Source organism: Phoca vitulina, unplaced genomic scaffold (genome assembly GCF_004348235.1).
Source record: "Phoca vitulina isolate PV1807 unplaced genomic scaffold, GSC_HSeal_1.0 scaffold102, whole genome shotgun sequence".
Taxonomy (NCBI): Eukaryota; Metazoa; Chordata; class Mammalia; order Carnivora; family Phocidae; genus Phoca; species Phoca vitulina.
Window position 1 is genome coordinate 1064508 of NW_022589805.1, and position 21084 is coordinate 1085591.

Consider the following 21084-nt stretch of genomic DNA (forward strand, 5'->3'; position numbering starts at 1 on the left):
CCCAAGGGCTTTTGCCTCCCACCATGGGGAGGAAATGGGGGTGACAGGGCGCCCTCACTCTGGAGCCTGGGATGGTGTAGAGGGGGGGTGGAGTGTCAGTATGATAACTGCCGGAACAGGTGCTAACACGGGGCCCAGGGCAGCGTCTATGCAATCCTGAGCCAGGACACTGTTCTTACCAGCTGTGGGGAGGGCTGTGCCCAGGGGGGACCCTCGGATGGACACCTCCTGCTTCACTCTGGCTGACAGCTCGGCTTGACAGGCTCTGCCAGACACAAGGCCAAGTGCTGGTGAGGGAGCGGCCTAGCAAGAGTGCCTTCCCTGGCCCCCGCGGGGCGGCAGACACCCCCACCTCCCTGAGTGGCAGGTGGGGCTCCGCCTTCACGGCAAGCTCTCAAAGCCCGAGACCCAGGCAGAGGACGAGCTGCACGTAGCGTGCAGATTCTCGGGGCCTTGTTTGCTGCCTGGGTCTGCTCTGCAGACAGAGCCAGAACAAAATGGAAGACGACAGTGAGTGACCCCAAGAGGCCCTACCAACAAGCCCTTGGTTGAAGAATCTGGAGGCATCGGTGACTCAGGGTCTGGCTGGGGCCTGGGGGCAGCTCAGATGCCCACTCACCGCAGCTGGTCCAGGATGAGAGCGGCGTCCCGGGCGAGGGCCCAGGTCTCCTGCAGCTGGGCGTGCACGTCCTTCCGGGCGCCGTCCTGCTCCAGGAGGCAGCTCTCCAGCACGGCGCGCAGCCCCTGCTCCTGCGACACCTGGCCTCGCATGGCCTCCACCTCCTCACAGCGCTGCCGTGCGAGACGCAGGAGCCCGCGTGCCTAAGTGAGCCGGGGGCGTGCAAGGCCGGCTGCCCCCGACCCCGGCTCGCTCTCTGCCGTCCCCTGGGCCGGAGGACGGGGACGCCCGTCTCCAGATGGAGCCGCCTCTGCCCAAGCGCGGTGGCGTCCGTGCTGGCTGCTCATTCTTCGCCCTCTCCCTTTATCTTCTGGGTCCGCCCGCACTCCTGCCCGTGCGTCTCCCCTTGGGCACAGGAACAGTACCGCTTTCTGCCCTTGCTGTCCCATCGCCTGTCCCGGCTGCTTCCCCTGCTGACCCTGGGTATTTGTCCCCACTGCTCGCTCTCCTCTCTGCGTCCTTTGCTGCAGCCGTGTCTCCACGCCCCTCTCGCACGGCCCCTCCCCTGCTCCCCACCTACTTTGTGCAGCTGGATGGCGAGCTCCTGCATCTCGGCTTCGAGCCGGTCAGCATAGGCCAGCTCTAGGGCATCGCTGGGGGGACGGGCGCCGCTGTGCCATCGAGCAATGGCCGAGGTCATCTTCCTCTTCGGCCCAAACAGCCTGCAGGGGTGAATTTGAGAGAAGTACACAGATCGGTGGGGTGTGCAGAGGTGCCACGGACCGTCCTTCCACCAAGATGGTCCCCTAGGCAAGGTCCCAGCTTGGAAGGGGGAGAGTGGCCCCCAGGATCCTGGGACAGATGACAGAAACAAAGGGTTCCAAGCAGTGACCCCAGTTGGGGCTGGCCTCCCCTGCCTGGTTGCTGCTGTTTTCACTCAACAGGGAGGCCAGGCCAGCCAGGGCCAGGCTGTGAATGGCCTCCCACCACCTTGGGAAGCTCTCAAGTGGACAGCCGGGCCAGCCTGGGGGGCTGGAGAGGCCAGCTGGCTGCAGGGAGTGAGCGGACTTCCGGACAGGACGGCTCGTTCCACTGCAGCCTTGGGACGTTGCAAGCTAAGCTGGCCCCTTCAGGCTCGGCGGAAACCAACGGCCCCTCTGCACTCACGTGATGCCAATTTCCTTCAGGTCGCTCTCAGTGAGAGTCAGGAAGATGCGGAGGTCCACGTCCTGCTCCTCGAACACCTGCAGGTACTTCAGACACCCAATCTGCTCCAGCAGCGTGGCGAGGTCCTGGAGGGCAGACAAGCCAGGGTGGGTCAGAGGGCGGGTGGGGACCTACAGAGGCACTGCGGCAACGCAGGGCCCTTCCTGCCAGGCGTGCATTCCTCGGTGCCGCCAGTGCCCGAACCCCCCCAGTGGGACAGTGCTGCCGGCGCCAAGGGCTCCAGCCCCCTCCTCTCTGTGCCCTCAGGTGGAGTAGACGGTCCGGAGGGCCTCAGCCCATCTGTCTCCACTTCAGCCCGGACGGTGTTAGTGCTTCTTGGAGGGCGGGTCCGGTAGCAACAAACTCGGAGTCTGTTTACCTGCGACCGCGCGACCGTCTTAATTTCTTTCACTTTGGAAGGACAGTTTTTGCTCGGATATAGCATTCTTGGTGGAGTTTTGTTTTCCTCCTCTCATTACTCTGACACGGTCATCAAATGTCCTCTAGGTCCCATGGTTTCTGATGGGAAATTGGCAGTTAATCTTAGGAGGTTTCCTTATGTGTAAAGGACTCACTTCTCTCTTGCTCCCTTCAAGCTTCGCCTTTTGTTTTTGGACAGTTTCATTACTTTAGGCCTAGCTGTGGACCCGAGTTTAACCTACTTAGGGTTCATACAGTTTCTTGGATCAAATGTAGGAAGGTCTGGCTATTTCTTAAACACTTTTTTGTGCTCTTCTCTACCACCTCTCCTTCTGGAACACCAATTATCTGTATGCTGGCTGCTTAATCTCAAGGTCTCAAGGGTTTCTGTTCATTCTTCATTCTCTCCTCAGACGGGATAATCTCAATTGATCAACATCAAGTTTGTGGGGCCTTCCGCATGCTCCAGTCTGCTGTGGAGCCCTCTCGTGAAACATTCATTTCAGTCATTGTACTTTTCACCTACAGAATCTCTATTTGATTCATTTTTATTTCTATCACTTTATTGATATTCTCTATCTAGACAGGTATTCTTGAGCTCACTGGACATATCTGGAAAAGCTGATCTAGAGTCTTCATCCAGTAAGTCCCACAGTGGCCGTCCTCAGGCACTGCTTCTGTTGACTTTTTATGGCCTATGAGCCATACTTCCTTGTTTCTTTCTTTGCACATCTTGTCTTGTTGAAATTTGGACATTTCCAAGATTTTAAGTAATCTGTACACCCAACAGGGGGCTTGAACTTACAACCCCAAGATCAAGAGTCACATGTTCCACCAAATGAGCCAGCCAGGTGCCCCTCAAATTCGACATCTTAATGTGGTGGCTCTGGAGACTGAATTCTCCTCCGTCTCCACAGCTTGTTGCTGCTGCTTGTTGTAGAGGTTATTTGTTTAGTGCCTTTTTGATAAAGTCTGTGTTCTTTCTCACATGTGGCCACAGAAGTCTCTCCTCGGCTAGCTTAGTGGTCAGCTAAGGACTAGACAGATTTCCGTAAATACCAGAGACCAGTCAGTCTCCCCCTCTTTGCTGCACAGCTCTGTAGGCTTGGCTGGGGCACATCTTCGACACTCAGCCAGGCAGATGACAGTCCTACCTCAGCCTTTACTTCCTCCTTGTTAGAACCTCAAGGCCATCAGATGTATTCTCACGTCTTTCCTGACCATCCACACAACACAGCCTTGAGCAAGTGTGTGGCCTCCCAGATTCCCAGGAATATGTCAGAGCTTTACAGACCTCCTATGGACATCGCATTCCCCAGCTTTTCCTTTTCAGCTTTTGTGGTTAATCTTATTTGCCCCAACTATTATCCAACACCTCAGGCAGCTGCAAAGTTAAAACATATACCTCTAATTATTTTCAACACACATTCTCCAAGGAGAGGGCTTTTGTTATACTGGGTAGACAAGCTCTCAGTCAAGTCAAATACAGTTTTGTAAGCATGGCCTCCTAGGGAGTCATCAGATGCATCCAATAATGCCAATTATTTGAGAATGAAGCATTGAAAGAGCCCCTGCACTGGCTGTCACAGATACCCTGGCACTGGAGCGTGCAGATGGGACTAAAGCGAGTTAAAGTGCTACAAAGCTTGCAGTTTTGGGATTCACCCACTTCTCTTGAATGAACATTTCCAGGTTGCTCCAAGCTTTTGCTTGATTCACAGAGTTTTGAAAAAAATTATTCTGACCACTTCTGCCAGTTTATTGCCTTTAATGGAGGAGCAAATTTTCAAAGGTTGTTACTCTGCCATTTGCCTTAACCTACTTTCTGAAACAGCCTAAGATCCCACCACCACCACCACCCACTCTCCCATGAACATGTATTTAAGGAGTTGAAAGGTGTAGCTGTTCACTGAGCCTGGAAACGTAGGCCCTGGAGAGAGCTCTCTGGAGGGGCCACAAGGAGAAGCCGGCAAAACTGCAGGCTTTTAGTGAATAGCAGAGCTGTGACTTTAATAAACGGCAAAAATGTACTTCTCTCTTTCATCTTTGTACTACTTATGCCCACAGAGGGCAGGAGAAGTCAATAAACAGTTGATCTGCTGTACCGGACCCATCACCCCTAAGAAGCTGGTGAGCCAGAGCGACCCACAACGAGGAGGACAGAGATGGCAAATTTCCTTAAGCGCCACTTTCTCTCTGCTTCATATGTATCTTGTCACGGACTTCTGAAAGCAGCTCCATAAGACTGGTCCTGTTCTTCTCCGCCCCAGGCTCAGGGAGGCTGAGTAAAGTATGGAAACCAAGGGGAGAGACAGATCCCCATGGAAAGGGATGGAACAGAAACCCTACAACTGGCACTTGGAGCCCTTAGGACTCCTCTCAGCCTGACTAGCTTCCCCGATCATTTGGGGGGAAACCATCACCACACTTTGCTCTCCACGGTGCCTGGCCTCACGGAGCACGAGAGGTCTACCTGCTGGCTTCATAGATGGCCTTACCTGAGGTCCTGAATGGTGGGACCTCTCGCTCTGGGGCATCGATCCCGGGGAAGAGGCTGCCCCCGAAGTCCCGGTGCTGGGAGGCCACTGGCTCTCACTGTTGCTGTAACGATTCTTGGTCTTCATATAACTTTTAGTTTGCTTGCGAACCGAACTTCTACAGGCATGATCCGAATCCTGTGGCAAGAAGTGTGCTTGAAGTTAACACTACGGGGCTCACAGCTAATGGAGCTGCATCCACTCTACCCTCTGTCCCCAAACCGTAGCTGGGAAACCGCCCCACCGGCCACATAGAGGCTTCCTTGGTGACTTGCACGGTGGTCGCTGCTCACGGAGGGCGGCCAAGGACACTGTGTGTCTGACACGCACGAAGTCCTTGTCACCAGACTTGCCCTCTCGGAGGAGGCAGCCCCCACTACACCAAGAAAGGGGAGGGAGGTGGGAGATCAAGAAAGGAGAAGCTTCACCTCGTTGCTCTCCAGAGAGGCCTCACTGCTGACTCCCGGGGCTCTCGTCAGGCCCTCGCTGCTGCTGCTGCACCTCCCGACCCCCAGGTTGGCGCCGAAGGCGTGCTCTTCTGACAACAGTCAAGACAAGGGCAGCTGACCACAGGTGTCCCTTGCAGGGCCTCCCCAGAGCCCCGCACCCACTGCATCCAGCTCCTGAAACAGCTCACTCTTCTCTGATGCCCGGCCCAAGCCCTCCTGCCCTAGCACATGGACAGGGGCTTTGCCCGTTTTGTTCACTGATAAATCCAAGCGTCGATCTAGAGCAGTGCCTGGCCCCGCGGACACTCTGTCAACAGCTCCCGAACAAATGGTACATGTAACAGAACAGACATTTCCCCGAGGGCTTGCCAGTCAAGGAGCTTCCCTGGTTAGGAACGACTCCCACAGATCCTGCACCTCCCCCGTCTCCGAGCCACGTTCTTAGTCCTCACAAAAGCCAGGCCCTGCGGTACCCTTCACCCCCTTGTTCTCCACTGGCTGGACCCGCCACAGTTCCGTGCCCCCGCTGGGTGGGTAGAGGGGTGACGCACGGGGCCCCCCACACACCCCGACTGCTGCCGCTGCTGCTCTCCACATCCCGCTCATTGATCGGGGAGGTGACGTCCCTGTAGCAGAGGCCCCCCCCTTCCAGCGGGTTCTCATCACTGCTGTTGAAGGTGACGTAGCCCGGCAGAGGCACCTGCTCTGTGGACAGAATGGGGGACATACACCCACGTGAGCACAAAAGGGACAGAGTTCCTCCTTCCAAATTCAACCACCGCAGAGGAATCCGGGCACGAGGGAAGGCCCAGGATTCAGGCAAGCAGAAAGAAAACTGCTATCTAGCTGGCCGTTACCCCATCGGCTCCAACTGCGCGGTCTGCAGGTGAGGAAAGACTCCGAGGGGCGTGGGGACCAGTCTGTGTCCCACAGCAAGAGCACGCGGATGGGGACCAGCGCCCAGTCCGACCTGGCGCCCCTTCCATCACACCATGTGCCGCTTTGCCGAGTGGACAAAGCAGGAAACGGTCAGCTGTGTTCACAGGTTCCTGAGCCGAAGGAAAACCAGACCACTAAGTGGTCCTCGTAGCTGGGAACGAAATCTCACACACACCAGCCTTCATGCTCCCTGTGACTTTTCAACACACACATCTGGGGGCGCTGCTGCTCGGGTCAGTCAGCCCCAGCTAAACAGATCTGGCTGAGCAGGGAGGCGGGAGGCCCCGGGCTAAAGATTAACAGCAGTAACACCAAGTTACATAACCTCTGAATGCATCTGCCTGCAAGAAAATGTTTTTTCATCATTGGCAAACAGAATATACGCACATATAGAGAATTTAAATATCACAAGGTGTAAGAGGAAAACCAAAATTATGAAATGGCACAACTAAGGGACAATGGGCATCATTCTTTGGTGAATGTTTCTCTGCCTATGTGGGTGCCTAAAAAGACTTCTGTATAAATGGGTTTAGGCCAGTTTACTTTGGGAACTCGAACAAATTCCATTTTAAAAAGCATGTGTTGTACAGCAACACAAGTTAATAACCACCCCCCACCCTGGGTAAGACCCGTCTTCCTGTGTGTGCCCCCACCGTACCTCAGGTGGGACAGGCAGCATGGACTCCTCACAAGAGAACCACCCAGCCAAATGCCCCGGAGCATGCTGCTCTCACCCAGCAGCAGCCTGACCACGGCTGGGGGCAGCTTCCCCACTGGCCCAGTCAGCCCACCCCTCTGTGGCTGATGGGAAAAGGTAGGCCTGGAGCTCCCAATCCAGCACTAAGACTCCTTCCAAGGCTCATGGGAGGCAATGGAGTAACTTATATATTCTTGACCGAAGCATGGTCTCCACTGACTGGGAAAGTCGGTTTCTAAGCCCAGGGGTACTGGCTCCCGAGATGGGCCCATCCACCCACCTTGCTAGACCAGCAGGACTGGCCTGGCCACCGATGGGTGACAGACGCCAAAGATGTAACTCACACTTAAGACTGGGCACTCGGTCAGGCCAGAGCAAGAGTGTCAGCGTCCCCTGCGTTCCCCATGAGGCGCTGACAGTGGGAGAGTAAACTCACTTCTAGCCCACAAAGTATACGATCTGACAGTTCTCCAATCTAGCACTTTGAGAAAAGAGAGCAACAGCCTGCCCAGAGACACATCCACCTCCAGCTGGTGAAGTGGGCAGAGACCAGACTTCAACATTTTCTCTGCACTAGCTGACCTACCACATGATAAATGAAATCCCAGCTTTGCTGTATTTCCACTGCTGGAGAGAAAATTCTATTTGTAACATAACCCGTGGAAAGGAAAATTAAAGGATGAATCCAGAAGCTAGCCAGTGATCAATGTCTTTCTATCCCTGTAATCAATTCTGAGTCTGTGAGCTGCAGCCCCCCCCAGGGCCCACATTTCAGAAGGCCGAGAACTGTTGGGGATGCACAGCCGAAGAGCCAGCAGGATGTGGGGGCACTCACCACAGCAAGGCCGCTGCATCTTGCCTCCAAGTCCGATGGCTGTGATCCTGGCCAAGGCTCGAGGCCCCTCATGGATGCTGAGGCCCTTCTTCCGACAGGGCCTCTGTCTCTGGGGAACAGGGCAGGATTCATCTGAAGAGCTTAGATCTTCAAATTTGTCTGTGGGTCAAACACCAGAATTAAGACATTTTGTTCAGTGATGGACTAATTTAGTAACCCTCATAGTACGTGGGAATAAAGTCATAATTGGTCTTCTCACATTAAGGAGATAAAAAACTGTTTCCCAGGACATCACTAGAAATAATGGGCCAGTCCACTGCTCAGAGGGGCCACGGGGAGATCTGGGGAGAAAGCAAGCTTGCTAAACATGAGTCTCAACTGAAAAAGTTCGTGATGATGGGGGAGTCTTAATTCTTATTCCGCTCTTTGGGTTCCAGAATTTTTTATAGCAATTATATATATTTAAAACCAGAAATAAATTTTGTTCCAAGTTGAGATGGTAAATAAGATCCATCTCTTCACAGACATACACAATATCAGTCACAACTTCTATCAACTGTCTGTTCTCCACCTGCACGTCTTGGGAAACAAGGGGCACGTGCAGGTGTGTGCCGGGTCTGGGGAAACACTCAGCGTGCCACCCGTCACAGTTTAAGAGCTTGACGCAATCACAGCCCTTATCGTCCTATAGCTTTTCACAGTTTTCCTTATTTCATCATACCTAGAAGGCAACATTCATGACCATATTTGTATAAGGCTCCCATCTGATAAGACCTCATTCTCGGGCTGATACAGTGGGGCTCAGATGCTGAGGGAGCCCCTCATCCCACTGCCCCCTTGAGAGCTGGTGTCCGTCACCAATGATCCCGGGCCCGGGAAGGGAGCCAGGCCGTGGACTGGTGTGAATGGAGAGCTCAGGTCAGTGACTGCCTGCGAATGAGGGCGTTACTGAGGCAGGTTCCAAACCAGTGACCCCGGGCCGGTCACCTTCTCTTTTCCCCACTCAGCTCGCTCCCATGCGGTCCAGGATCTACGCCACCAGGAGGAGACTGTGGTCCCGCCCAGGCAGAAGATGGAGGAGTCATAAAGAATAAAAGGACAAGGGAAGAGGGCTAACCGAGGCAAAGGCAGCTCTGTGAATCTGAACCTCCCCGCACATCCTCTCAAACCTGACAAGTCAGCAAAGGCAACAGAGCCACATGAATCCCACCCCTTCCCCAGAAGTGGGACAACAGAGAGCACCCCCAACAGCCCTGTTCCTCGCTCCTATGGAGAGAAGCCACGTCCATTTCTCTTCTCGCAGAGAGACTTCTTGCTCATGCACACCTAGTCTCCACGGAGAGCGAGCAGGTCTAGAAGAAAGCCACACCGAAGAGAGACAAGGGGACAGAAGTGCCGTGTTGTCCCCAGAAAAAGTCCATCCTGTGGCAGAAAAATCGTCCTGGTGGAGGAAAGCACAGCCCCAGAGAAGCAACTTAAAAATGCACACGGGACATGAGGGAGCAGAACAGCCCCACTCCTGGCAGACACCTTGTGGAAACTGAGCAGTGAATAGGAAAGCAAGTGGGGGAACTCCAGGATCTGGCAAGACAAAAACATAGCAAGGACACACAGGGCCTGGCCCCACTACACCCCCCTCCAAAAACAAAAACAACCAAAAAAAGACCATCTAGCAAGGACTCCCCTGGAGACATTGGGGAGGGAGTCCTGAAGCAGGATGCTCACACCAGCCAGGCCGCTGAGCCCAGAAGCTCCAGCCCTCTCCACACACAGCTACTCCAGGGAGGACACAGGGACCAGGGGCGAAACACCGCAGCGAGTAAAGACGCCCCTCCCTCCGAACCACCACCACCAAAGAGGTAGAAGAAAGCTAACACGACACTCTGCACGGATACATCCTTAAACAAGTGTGGAGCAGTGGAGAAAGCATCCTGGTTCAGAAATTCAAAACTGAGAACAGAAAGACACAGGCACATGCTCGCAACGGTGAGAAAGGAAAATGGAACTCAGGAAAGAGGTAGAAAACAAAGGTCAACAGGGCACCTGGCTGGCTCAGTCAGTGGAGCAGGCGACTCTTGACCTTGGGGTTGTGAGTCCAAGCCCCATGCTGGGCGCAGAGATGACTTAAAAACAGAATCTTTAAAAAAAAAAAAAAAAAAAAAAGGGAAGGGGGGGCGCCTGGGTGGCTCAGTCGGTTAAGCATCTGCCTTCGGCTCAGGTCATGATCTCAGGGTCCTGGGATCAAGCCCCGCATTGGGCTCCCTGCTCCGCAGGAAGCCTGCTTCTCCCTCTCCCACTCCCCCTGCTTGTGTTCCCTCTCTCACTGTGTCTCTCTCTGTCAAATAAATAAATAAAATCTTAAAAAAAAAAAAAAGAAAGAATGCAAGTGATGACCTCTGAGAAGCTTGTAAACCGCTAAAACAAAACAAAACAAAATAAAAGTCAAATTTTTTAAAATGAAGACTCAGTCACGAGGTGCTCAAGGCAGAAGACATTTGAGTGGAAAAGCAGTACTGCGGGAAAGTGAGAAAACCACCAAAGACTGAACAAGAAAGGGGAGAGAGAGAGGATTGAGTCGGGAGGCAGGCAAGACTGAAATGACACAGGAAAATAACCACTGGAACTTTTTAGAAGGAGACAGAGAAACGGTTCTGCAGACCTCTGTGTGAGTTGAAGTTTGAAATCCTGCAGGAAAGGATTTCCTAGGAAAATGCAGTTTACCATACCTGGCCCCCATGAAACATGAGAAAGCAGAAGCAGACCAGTTTCTATGGAAGAAACAGAAAAACATACCACAAAGAAAGACCAGGTCCAGATGGTTTCACAGAATCCTGCCAAACCTTCAAAAATCACAGGGCATCCATGCTGTATAAATTGTTTCAGAGCACAAAAAAGGAAGGAAAACTCAAATTCTCTGTATGAGATACACTGATGCCTACACCCGATAAAACAGAATCAAAGACCAGTATCATTTATAAATGAATAGCCATACAGAAACACTAAAAAAAAAAACTGGCAAACAGAATCCAACATCACATTAAGAAAATACACCACATCGGATTTATACCAACAACATAAAGTTGGTTCATTATTAGGAAATTCACTAATATACTCTATTAGTAGATCTAAAGAGAAAATTAACAGTTGTTTTCGTAGATGCTGAAAAAGCCTTTGACAAAATTCTACACTTACTCCTGTAAAAAACAGTCAGGAATACAGAAAATGCCAGATACTTTCTTAACATGAGAGAAGACATGTACACCTTACCCTTAAAGCCAGCATCTCACCTAAGGTGGCATTTCCACTAAGGTTAGGATGAGGTGCATACCCACTGTCCCCAACACATTCAACCCCTTACTAGAAGTATTAGCCAATGCAACCAAATGAAAGAAATCAGAGGTACACAAGTCAGAGAGAAGCAGTAAATCTATCTCTATGGGCAGACTGTCTGGTAGCATACCTGGAAAACCCTGGAAAATCAATAAATTCAAGCAATGAAAGAATTCAGTAGAGCAGCAGAATATAAAACTGGCAAGCAGAGGCGCCTGGGGGGCTCAGTCAGTTAAGCGTCTGCCTTCGGCTCAGGTCATGATCCCAGGGTCTTGGGATCGAGCCCCGCATCGGGCTCCCTGCTCTGCAGGAAGCCTGCTTCTCCCTCTCCCACTCCCCCTGCTTGTGCTCCTGCTCTTGCTATCTCTCTGTCAAATAAATAAAATAAAATAAAATAAATAAAATAAAACTGGCAAGCAGACACCAACAGCCTTCACACTCAGACAATAGGCAGAGGATGTGAAGGCAGTGAAACTCCATGCAACAAAGAAAGACACTTAGGAAGAAAAAAAAGTTATATGCACAATGTCTAGGAGGAAAAATTTTAAACCCTCCTGTAGACACAAGAGTATACCTGAACAAAAGACGTCCCTTGTTACAGAGGACGACTCAAAAGCATAAAGGGGTAGTTGACTTACAAATCTGCCACAGTCTCAATAACACGGTTTCCAAGCAGCTAGACAAGTTGATGTTCAAGTTTACACAGAAAAATACATGAGCAATACTAGGGAACACTGAAAAGGGAAAGCTGCAGGGGGACTGGCCGACCAGACAGTCCAACGTACTACAAAAAGCCTCTGCAAGCTGACAACAGTGTGGGTCTGGTGTGTGGACAGACAGACCCGGGGAACAGAATAGCAAGTCCAGAAACAGACCTGGGCACAGATGGAAATTCGGAATACATGACAAAGACAACCTCTCAGATCACTAGGTCAAAGATGGACTGTTAAATAGTTTAATGAAGCCAGGACAACGGGGAAGCCCTCTGAGAACACCACACCTCATGCCACGCATGACAATAAAGTACAAAGGATCAGAGATCTAAACATAAAAAATGAAACCATGTAAGTACCAGAAGAAAATGGGCGAATGCTTGTACAACCAGGAAACAGGGAAAGATCTTCTGTGACCCCAAATCTAAAAGCAATAAAAGACTGATGAATGTGACTATACAAAATTAAAATATTTCGTATGGCAATGGGCACCCTAAGCCAAGTCAAGAAACAACAGCTGTAAGCAGTCCCGTCTGGGAGGCTGCGGGCCCACCTCTCCGTGGCCTCCACCAGCATCCTGGGCACACCTTCGGCCTGGCTGGTCCCACTCCACACTGGCGGATCTCTGTCCTGTCAGACCAGCGAGCCTCAACCCTGACTGCACCGTGGAGTCACGGGGGAGGCAGGGCCTCCCGGCGAGGCTGCGGGAGCCACACCTCAGCGGGGCCGGTGGGAGCTGGCAGCAGGACCCCAGCAGAGGACCCAGCGGCACAGGAGCAGGTACCTGGGCTCCGATAGAGGTTCTTGGGCAGAGAAGGCGAGTGAGCGTCTATCAACCCCACGATCTTCATGTGTCCATACTGCTTGGCCAGCATCCGGGCTGTGGCTCCACTGTGGTCTCTTGTGTCCACTCTGACTCCCTGTGGAAGTTCATGGAAGTTCAGGAGCTGGGCACTTCCCCTGTAAGGCACTCTCGTTCCCTCGCGTGGGCTCTAGACCCCAGCTAAGACGTGCACGGGCGTCTCACAGCGCCCCGGGCCCTCCGCAACCCCACATCTGCGCCAGAAAGAAGGGAGGGCCTGTAAGGGCCCTCAATTGTCCTTTAGGATGGGGGGGTACTGGGGAGGGGCTCGGTGGCAGCAATCCAGCCACCTGGTGGCTGCAGCAGCTCTCGGGCCCCACGCCCCGCAGGCAGATCCTTCCGGGATTGGCAGTCATGGGCTCCAGCTGGGGAAGGGCACACTGCAGGCCGCTGGGGCCACAGCCCAACCTTGACCCTTCCCACCTGGGCAGGCCCGCCTCACTTCTCTCCACCAGAGAAAACTGGAGACAACAGATGCACTAGAGAAGCAGCCTTTAAAAATCGTAACCACCACCAGAGCACCATCCTTCTGAAGATGAGTCTGGTCATCTTTACCCAAAGCCCTAAAATGTACCTATAGTCTTCTGCACAGTTAACTCCACTTCTGTGACTCTCTCCTAAGGAAATAACCCCAAGTAACAGAAAAAGCTTTTGTGACGCAGGTGTTCAGTAGAATGCATCTGCAATAACGAAAACCTGGAGACCTTGTGAATGTGGGTGGAGGCAGCCATGTTATTACCTTAAATGCTAGTGCTTACAAGTAATTGGTAGAACCAACTTTTTGAAAGGACCATGATACATCTTTATGATATCGAAGGTATAAAGTGTCCTCATGAGGAAGAGAAGATGACACGGACACGTGGGGGAAATGGCATGAGAAGACAGAAGCAGAGATTGGAGGGATGCATCTAGAAGCCAGAAACACCAGGAGCCAACAGGAGCTCAAAGCCAAATGGAAGCATTCCTCCCAAAGGCTCTGGAGGTACTGTGGCCCCGCTGATGACTTGGTTCTGGAATTCTGGCGTCCAGAACTGTGAGAAAATAAATTTCTGTGTTTTAAGCCCACCAACTTTATGGTAAATTGTTAAAAGCAAGAAACTAATGCACCCATTTCTGTGTGAATGGTTATTCAAATTAAAGCGCATCGCTACTATCAAGTACTGGATCAGGAAGAATGAGGCAGAGAAGTTTCTCTGTACTCATGTGAAAATAAGTTTGTGATATTTTGCTAACATTTAAAAACACTGCAGAAGTAGATGGATCCCATTTATGTAGCAGGATTCCATTCATGTAGAAATCTATTCACAGCTGTTAACACTCTGGGGGGAGGAGGCGATGTAAGAAAACTTAGAGGTTTTTTAATGCTTATTTCTAGATTTTTGATTAGTTATCCTCTAAATGTTATTGTTTGGCTTTGTTTAAGCCTGTAGGTTATACTACTTTCATACATATTTTTAAATCATGAAAACAACATGCACTGTACAGGCCTCAGACACTGCAGGCTCAGCTCCAGACCCCCCACAATAAAGTATCGCAATAACACAGGCCAAAGGAAGTGTTTTGGTTTGCCAGTGCATATAAAAGTTATATTTACACTATACCATGGTCTATTAAGTCTGCCACAGCATTATGTCTAAGAAAACAATGTATATACCTTAAAGAAATAAAATACTTTATGGGGGCACCTGGCTGGCTCAGTCAGTAGAGCATGAACTCAGGGTCATGAGTTCAAGCCCCATGTTCAGAGTAGAGCTTACTTGAAAAAGATAAACTTTATTGCTAAAAAGTGCTACCATCTGACTTTTCAGCAAGTCATAATCACTGATCAAGATCACCATAACAAATATGACAATAGAGGCGCCTGGGTGGCTCAGGTCGCGATCCCCCTGGGATCGAGATGCATTGGGCTCTCCACTAGGCAGGGAGTCTGCTTCTGCATCTCCCTTTCCCTCTGCCCTTCCCCCTGTTCATGTGCTCTCTCTGCCCTCTCTCTCAAATGAATAAATAAAATCTTAAAAAAAAAAAAGACAATAATGAAAAAGTTTGAACTATTGCAAGAATTGCCAAAATGTGACAGAGACACAAAATGAGTGAATGCTGTTGGAAAAATGGCACCCATAGACTTGCTCGATACAAGGTCTCCACAAACCTTCCATCTGTAAAAAACGCAGTATCTGTGAAATGCAATAAAGTGAAGCACAATAAAATGAGTGTGCCTGTACACATAAGTTATAGGAGAATTTCCCTATAATATCACTACTATTGAGGATTTAAGAGAAGTTTTATATTTTAAAATATTTTTCAGAGTTTACTTGTTGATACACTTTTACAGGTTCATGGAAAGGCACAAGGAAGTTATTAAATCATTAAGAAGCTCTTTAAAAAGGGGCACCTGGGTGGCTTAGTCGTTAAGCATCTGCCTTTGGCTCAGGTCATGATCCCAGGGTCCTAGGATCGAGCCCTGCATCGGGCTCCCTGCTCAGTGGAGAGACTGCTTCTCCCTCTCCCACTCCCCCTGATTGTGTTCCCTCTCCTGCTGTCTCGCTCTGTCAAATAAATAAAATCATTAAAAAAAGAAAGAAAGAAAGAAAACCTATGACAGTCTTGGTTGAGCCTAGTATAGAAGGTGATTATCACACATCCTCTGGTAGGAAAAAACTGCATCTTTACAAGACCTTAACTGAGCTTTACTTTCTATAATCCCCCACTTCCAAGAGCTCTGGTTAGAAATCAGCTCTGAAACCTTCAGCCTTCAAAGATCCCTTCTAGAGGGGTCTGGAAGGAGAAAGTGAAGGCAATCAAAAGGCACAAACTTCTGGCTGTAAGATACAACACGACGACCGCAGCGAGCATGGCCATATGATAAAGACGGAAGCTGTTCGGAGAGTAAATCCGGAGTTCCGGCCACAAGGAAACAATCTCTCTCTGTGCCTGTATCTCCATGAGACAATGGACACTCACCAGACGGGGTGTGGTCATCACTTCACAACACGCCTAAGTGACAGCAGTGCGCTGCATACCCTCAGCCTCTACAGGGAGGTCTGCATTTACAGCTCGGTAAAAACGGGCGGGGGCGGGGAAAAAAACACCATCTTTACTGTATGGTTTTAACTATCATGTTTTTAAGCCCAGAAGTCTTCAACCTCAGATTACAGTTAAAGGGGGAAAAAGCAGTAATACTATTCCTTAGTGAGTAAATGAGGAAGAAAATAGAACCAAGAACAAGGTCCCTGAGGTGAGGGAAGAAAATACTAGAATTTCTGTTTATTTATCCTTTACAGTTTGGGGGGTTTTCTTCCTATTTTATAATGTACATAACATATTCCTAGAGACGTACATGATCAAAACTCATTCTGACAGGAAAGCATGATCAAAGCTTCAGAGACTGTGGCCCAAGAGGATGGCGGGCACACTTGTCACGTGGAGGCCAGGCCATCAGCTCAGCTCTCCCCTAAGAGGCCTAATCACGCCCAGATCATCCTGCCCCGCCAGGAGGAAGGGAATGGGGTGCAAGGGAGGCAGCTACAGCCCTCTCCTGCCCTTGCAGAGCACAGGGAGCCCAGCCTCCTGTAGCCCCCCATCTCCAGAAATGGGGCCTGGCTCTGGAGGGCCAGCTCGGGAGACCAGTGGGCCCGGCCCTCTGGCTCCCTCATGTCTAACCCTGACTGAGAGGAGGAAATCTGCAGGAAATGAGGAGCAGAGGAGAAGCCGTGCACGGTTAGCCACACGGATTCCCCAGCAATGAAAGGACGTGGCCCATTAGCCACATGCTCCCAGCCATGCCCGCCAGCCCCCCACCCCTGCCCCCCAACGCCAAAGCAATCATGGCGAACTGCCCAACACCTTCTACTCCTGATTAGTGCTATGGGGAGATCTCATAGTTGATTTCCTGAATTTGATCACTGTATGTGATCATGAAGACAAAACTGTTTTCAGGAAATACATACTAAATAAAGTATTCAGGAAGAAAAGGGCATTACATAATGTCAGCAACTTGCTATCCAGTGGTCCCAAAAAGACAGTATGTATATAAGGAGAGACTAATAAAGAAAACGAGACGAAATGTTAATAATAATAAATGTTAATATTGGGCAATCTAGTGAAGATACACAAATTCTTTGTATTATTTTGACATTTCTTTAAGTCTGAAATCATTTCAGAATTTTAAAATTTTAAAAATTTTCCAAAAGAAATCCAATATAATTTGTTTCCCCTAAATACAAGTTGCCCACAACACATAATCTCATTCCCAGCTGGGGAGTAAAGGTACCAAATGAGGGCATAATCTGCATGGTGATAAAATCTCTGATTTTCCAGTATGTTTTCCAATGTGAATGTCTCTCATGACTTCTAGTTCTACCTAATTTAAAATCAAATTCTAGGGCGCCTGGGTGGCTCAGTCAGTTAAGTGTCTGCCTTCAGGTCAGGTCATGATCCCGGTGTCCCGGGATCAAGTCCCGCATCGGGCTCCCTGCTCAGCCAGGAGTCTTCTTCTCCCTCTCCTCTCCTCCCTGCTCATTCTCTCTCTCAAATAAATAAATAAATCTTAAAAAAAAAAAAACTTCAAAAAATATATAAATAAATATAAATAAATAAAATCAAATTCTAGGGGCGCCTGGCGGGGTTCAGCCAGTTAAGCGTATGACTCTTGATTTCGGCTCAGGTCATGATCTCAGGACATGAGACTGAGCCCCGAGTCAGGCTCTGCGCTCAGCGAAATCTACTTGAGATTCTCTCTCTCCCTCTGCCCCTCGCACCCATGCTCTCTCTCTTAAAATAAATAAATCTTAAAAAAAAATACATAGTAGGGCACGTGATGTGATGAGCACTGGGTGTTATATACAACTGATAAATTACTGAACACTACATATGAAACTAATGATGTACTATATGTTGGCTAATTGAATTTAAATAAAAAATTTTTAAATAAATAAATACATAAAATTCTAAACTCAGAAGCAGAGATTATGATTTTTACAGGTTTGAGCTCTTACCCATCTGTTCTTGACCCTATGTTAGGTCTTAAGGGTGCCTAGTTCATGTAAGTGGAATTACTGCAAAGAATAATTATTTGCAGGGGCGCCTGGGTGGCTCAGTCGTTAAGCGTCTGCCTTCGGCTCAGGTCATGATCCCAGGGTCCTGGGATCGAGCCCCGCATCGGGCTCCCTGCTCCGCGGGAAGCCTGCTTCTCCCTCTCCCATTTCCCCTGCTTGTGTTCCCTCTCTCGCTGTGTCTCTCTCTGTCAAATAAATAAATAAAATCTTTAAAAAAAAAAAAAAAAAAGAATAATTATTTGCAGCAAAGAAGCCCAAATGGCTGACAAATATATGAAAAGATGCTCAACCTCACCAGAAATCAGGGAAAGGTAAAAATCAATAGGAGACAGCTCATCTGATACCAGGTACCAAGTGTTACTGAGGGTGTGGAGAAGAGAGCTATAAAATACTATCAGAATGTCAATCAGGATGACTATGGAGGAAAGTAAGTTAATACTCTCCAGTCAAGATCCACCCTACCCTACACACCAAAAATTCTACTTTGAAGAATACATCCTGATTTCTTTAAAATCCCTTCCCACATGCTCGAGAAGACAGGTAAAAAATGGGAACCACAGCCCTGTCAGGAATAGCACAAGTAGACACAAGTGAAATGTCCACTAAAAGACGAATGGATAAACGTAAAATACTCATACATTCAATACATAGAGAGCTGTCAAAACGAGTGAACTATGCCCCAACGCACCAGCACTCTGTTGAATGACACATACAGTCTGACATGTTATTTACATAAATCTTTAAAATATATCAAACAACCTGTGCCTTCCTTAAGGACACACAGTGCATGGCACAAGCATAAAACCAGGAGCAGGAAAGCTGCAGATCAACATCTGTTTAGGGGTCACTCTGGGGTCATGTGGGCTGTATTACTATCATCCTCCGTACTTTTCTGTATGTTGAAAGTACTTCAAATTTAAGATTCATAATTCTTGCTGCTGTGGAAAGAGTGTAAGTTGGTACAATTTCCTCTTCAGGTGGCAAGTGGGCAACCCTATGTTAAGACTGTACTTACATTCCATGCAAAATTCTACCTTTGGTACTGAACCAGACAGACGTGGTCACACGCGTGTGCAGAGACGTATGTACGGAGTCTCCACAGCACTCTGTGTGACAGCCAGAGGCTGGCAACGACTCACTTCCAATGACTCTGATTCATCCCTACAAGGAAATGCTGTGCCACCAAGAAGAAAAGAGAGAGAAGAGAGATTAACATACACTAATACAGAACAATCTCCGAGAGAGAGAAAAAGGGAGGGAGGGAGGGAGGGAGGGCAGGAGGAAGGAAGGAAGGAAGGAGGAAGGAAGGAAGGAAGGAAGGAAGGAGGAAGGAAGGAAGGAAGGAAGGAAGGAGGAAGGAAGGAAGGAAAGAGGAAGGAAGGAAGGAAGGAAGGAAGATAGGATGGAGGAAAGAGCTGAGGAGCAGCTGTGGGGAGAGACCGGGAGACAGAGGCAAAGGGGGCAGGCAGGCTCTTGTACCCCCTCAGTCTCATGTCTAGTTTTACCACGTAAGGGTACTGTTCCCCAATTTTTTTTTTTAAGTCTATGAGATGGCACATTTATTTATTTATTTATTTATTGGGAGTATGAGCACAGGATCGGGGGGGAGGGGAAAGGGAGAGAATCTCAGGCAGGCTCCACGCTCAACGCAGAGCCTGAGCTCAACCTCACGACCCTGAGATAATGACCTGAGCAAACCAAGAGTCAGACACTTAACTGACTGAGCCACCCAGGTGCCCCCCAAATTCTTTTTTCAAAGAAAGATAGCATGTCAACATTTTATTATGCTAAAATATCCAATTGGAACCCCCCAAAAGAGAAAAATCATAAAATAAATACAAATGGCCAATAAATGCATTTTTAAATGTTCAACTTCACTAGTAAGTATAAACCAAAACAGATGCCACTTTTCTCCCACCACATTGGCAAAAACGTAAGACAAGTAACTTTCAGGGCTTGGTGAGGACATGAAAAAGTGGGCACCTTCACATATTACTGGGGGGGGGAGCGGGGAGGCAAAAGAGACAACCTTTCCAGTGGGAATCTGTTAAGACTTACTATTTCAACCCCACTGCACTTTTTAACAACTTTATTAAGACAAATTCATTTATCGTGCAATTCACCCACTCACAGTGTATAACTCACTGGCATGCAACCATCACCATAATCAATTTCAGAACATTCTCCTCACCCTAAAAAGAAGTCATGTACCCCTTAACCACCACCCTCTCCCCAGTACTTCCATCTCTCATCATCCCTTCCCATCCCACCCTCCCAACCCACTCTCTGCTGCCGGCCCTACGCCACCATTAATCTGCTTTCTATCTCTACAGATTTGCTTACTCAGGATATTCCGTATAAAAAGAATCCTACAATATGTGGTCCTTTGTGTCTGGCTTCTACCACTGAGTATAATATTTTCAAGGTTCATCCATATTGTAGGTGTCAGAACTTCATTCCTTTTTAGGGCTGAAAAATATTCCAGTGTGTGGAGAGACCACACTTAACTTATCCATCTATCAGCTGATGGACATGTGGGTTTCTTTCTTTTGGCTACTGCGAATAACACTGCTATAGACATTTGTGTGTAAGTTTTCGTGTGGACCGATTTTCAGTTCCCTTGGGTATATACCTAGGAGAATGGCTGGGTTATACAGTAGCTTTATGTTAACTGTTTGAGGAACTGCCTGACTGTTTTCCAGAGAGGATGCATCATTTTACACTCCCACCAGCAGTGTGTGAGGTTCCAATTTCTCCACATCTTCACCGACTCTTATTACTGTCTTTTTATATTACAGACATCCTAGCAGTTTTGATTTGCATTTCCCAGATGACTAATGATGTCAAGCATTTTTTCATGTGCTTATTGGCCATCTATAAATCATCTTTGGAGATATGTCTTTTCAGATCCTTTGCCCATTTTTTATTGTCTTTATTAGGACCTATTAAGTATCCCATGTGAACACCAGCAATCCCTCCTACAGAAATACGATATACCTACATGCAGGCTGAAGCTGCCCATACGGAGCTAGTCCCTGGAGCAGTTTATAACTAAAATGTCAGAAACCTAAATTTCAACAAATAAGGAACTGACTAAATTAATTATGGCTCGGATTATACATGGGATACCATAAGGAAAAAATGTCTATGGCATATTAACTGAATTTCTAAAAGCTGTAGAGTAAACACACAGTAGAATCCCACTCTGTTCAGGGGCGCCTGGGTGGCTCAGTCGTTAAGCGTCTGCCTTTGGCTCGGGTCGTGATCCCAGGGTCCTGGGATCGGGCCCCGCATCAGGCTCCCTGCTCAGCGGGGAGCCTGCTTCTCCCTCTCCCACTCCCCCTGCTTGTGTTCTCTCTCTCGCTGTGTCTCTCTCTGTCAAATAAATAAAATCTTTACAAAAAAAAAAAAAAAAAAAAGAAT

The 21084-nt window shown here is 49.0% G+C and overlaps 1 protein-coding gene across 5 annotated transcripts in view; it reads right to left on the bottom strand.

Moving 5' to 3' along the window:
- Positions 1–21084, bottom strand: part of ANKS3 (ankyrin repeat and sterile alpha motif domain containing 3) — a 29960-nt gene that overhangs the window by 1278 nt on the left and 7598 nt on the right. For 4 of the 5 annotated variants that reach the window (XM_032397677.1, XM_032397679.1, XM_032397676.1 and 1 more), the window contains 9 exons: positions 12530–12665; positions 7703–7861; positions 5799–5936; positions 5211–5320; positions 4744–4920; positions 1787–1911; positions 1200–1341; positions 620–792; positions 180–265 (listed from right to left, as the gene is read on the bottom strand). In XM_032397677.1, the coding sequence (XP_032253568.1) occupies positions 180–265; positions 620–792; positions 1200–1341; positions 1787–1911; positions 4744–4920; positions 5211–5320; positions 5799–5936; positions 7703–7861; positions 12530–12665 (1246 nt within the window). Of the gene's footprint in view, positions 1–179; positions 266–619; positions 1025–1199; positions 1342–1786; positions 1912–4743; positions 4921–5210; positions 5321–5798; positions 5937–7702; positions 7862–12529; positions 12666–21084 lie in introns of those variants that run through there. The other variant, XM_032397678.1, reaches the window with a different exon arrangement.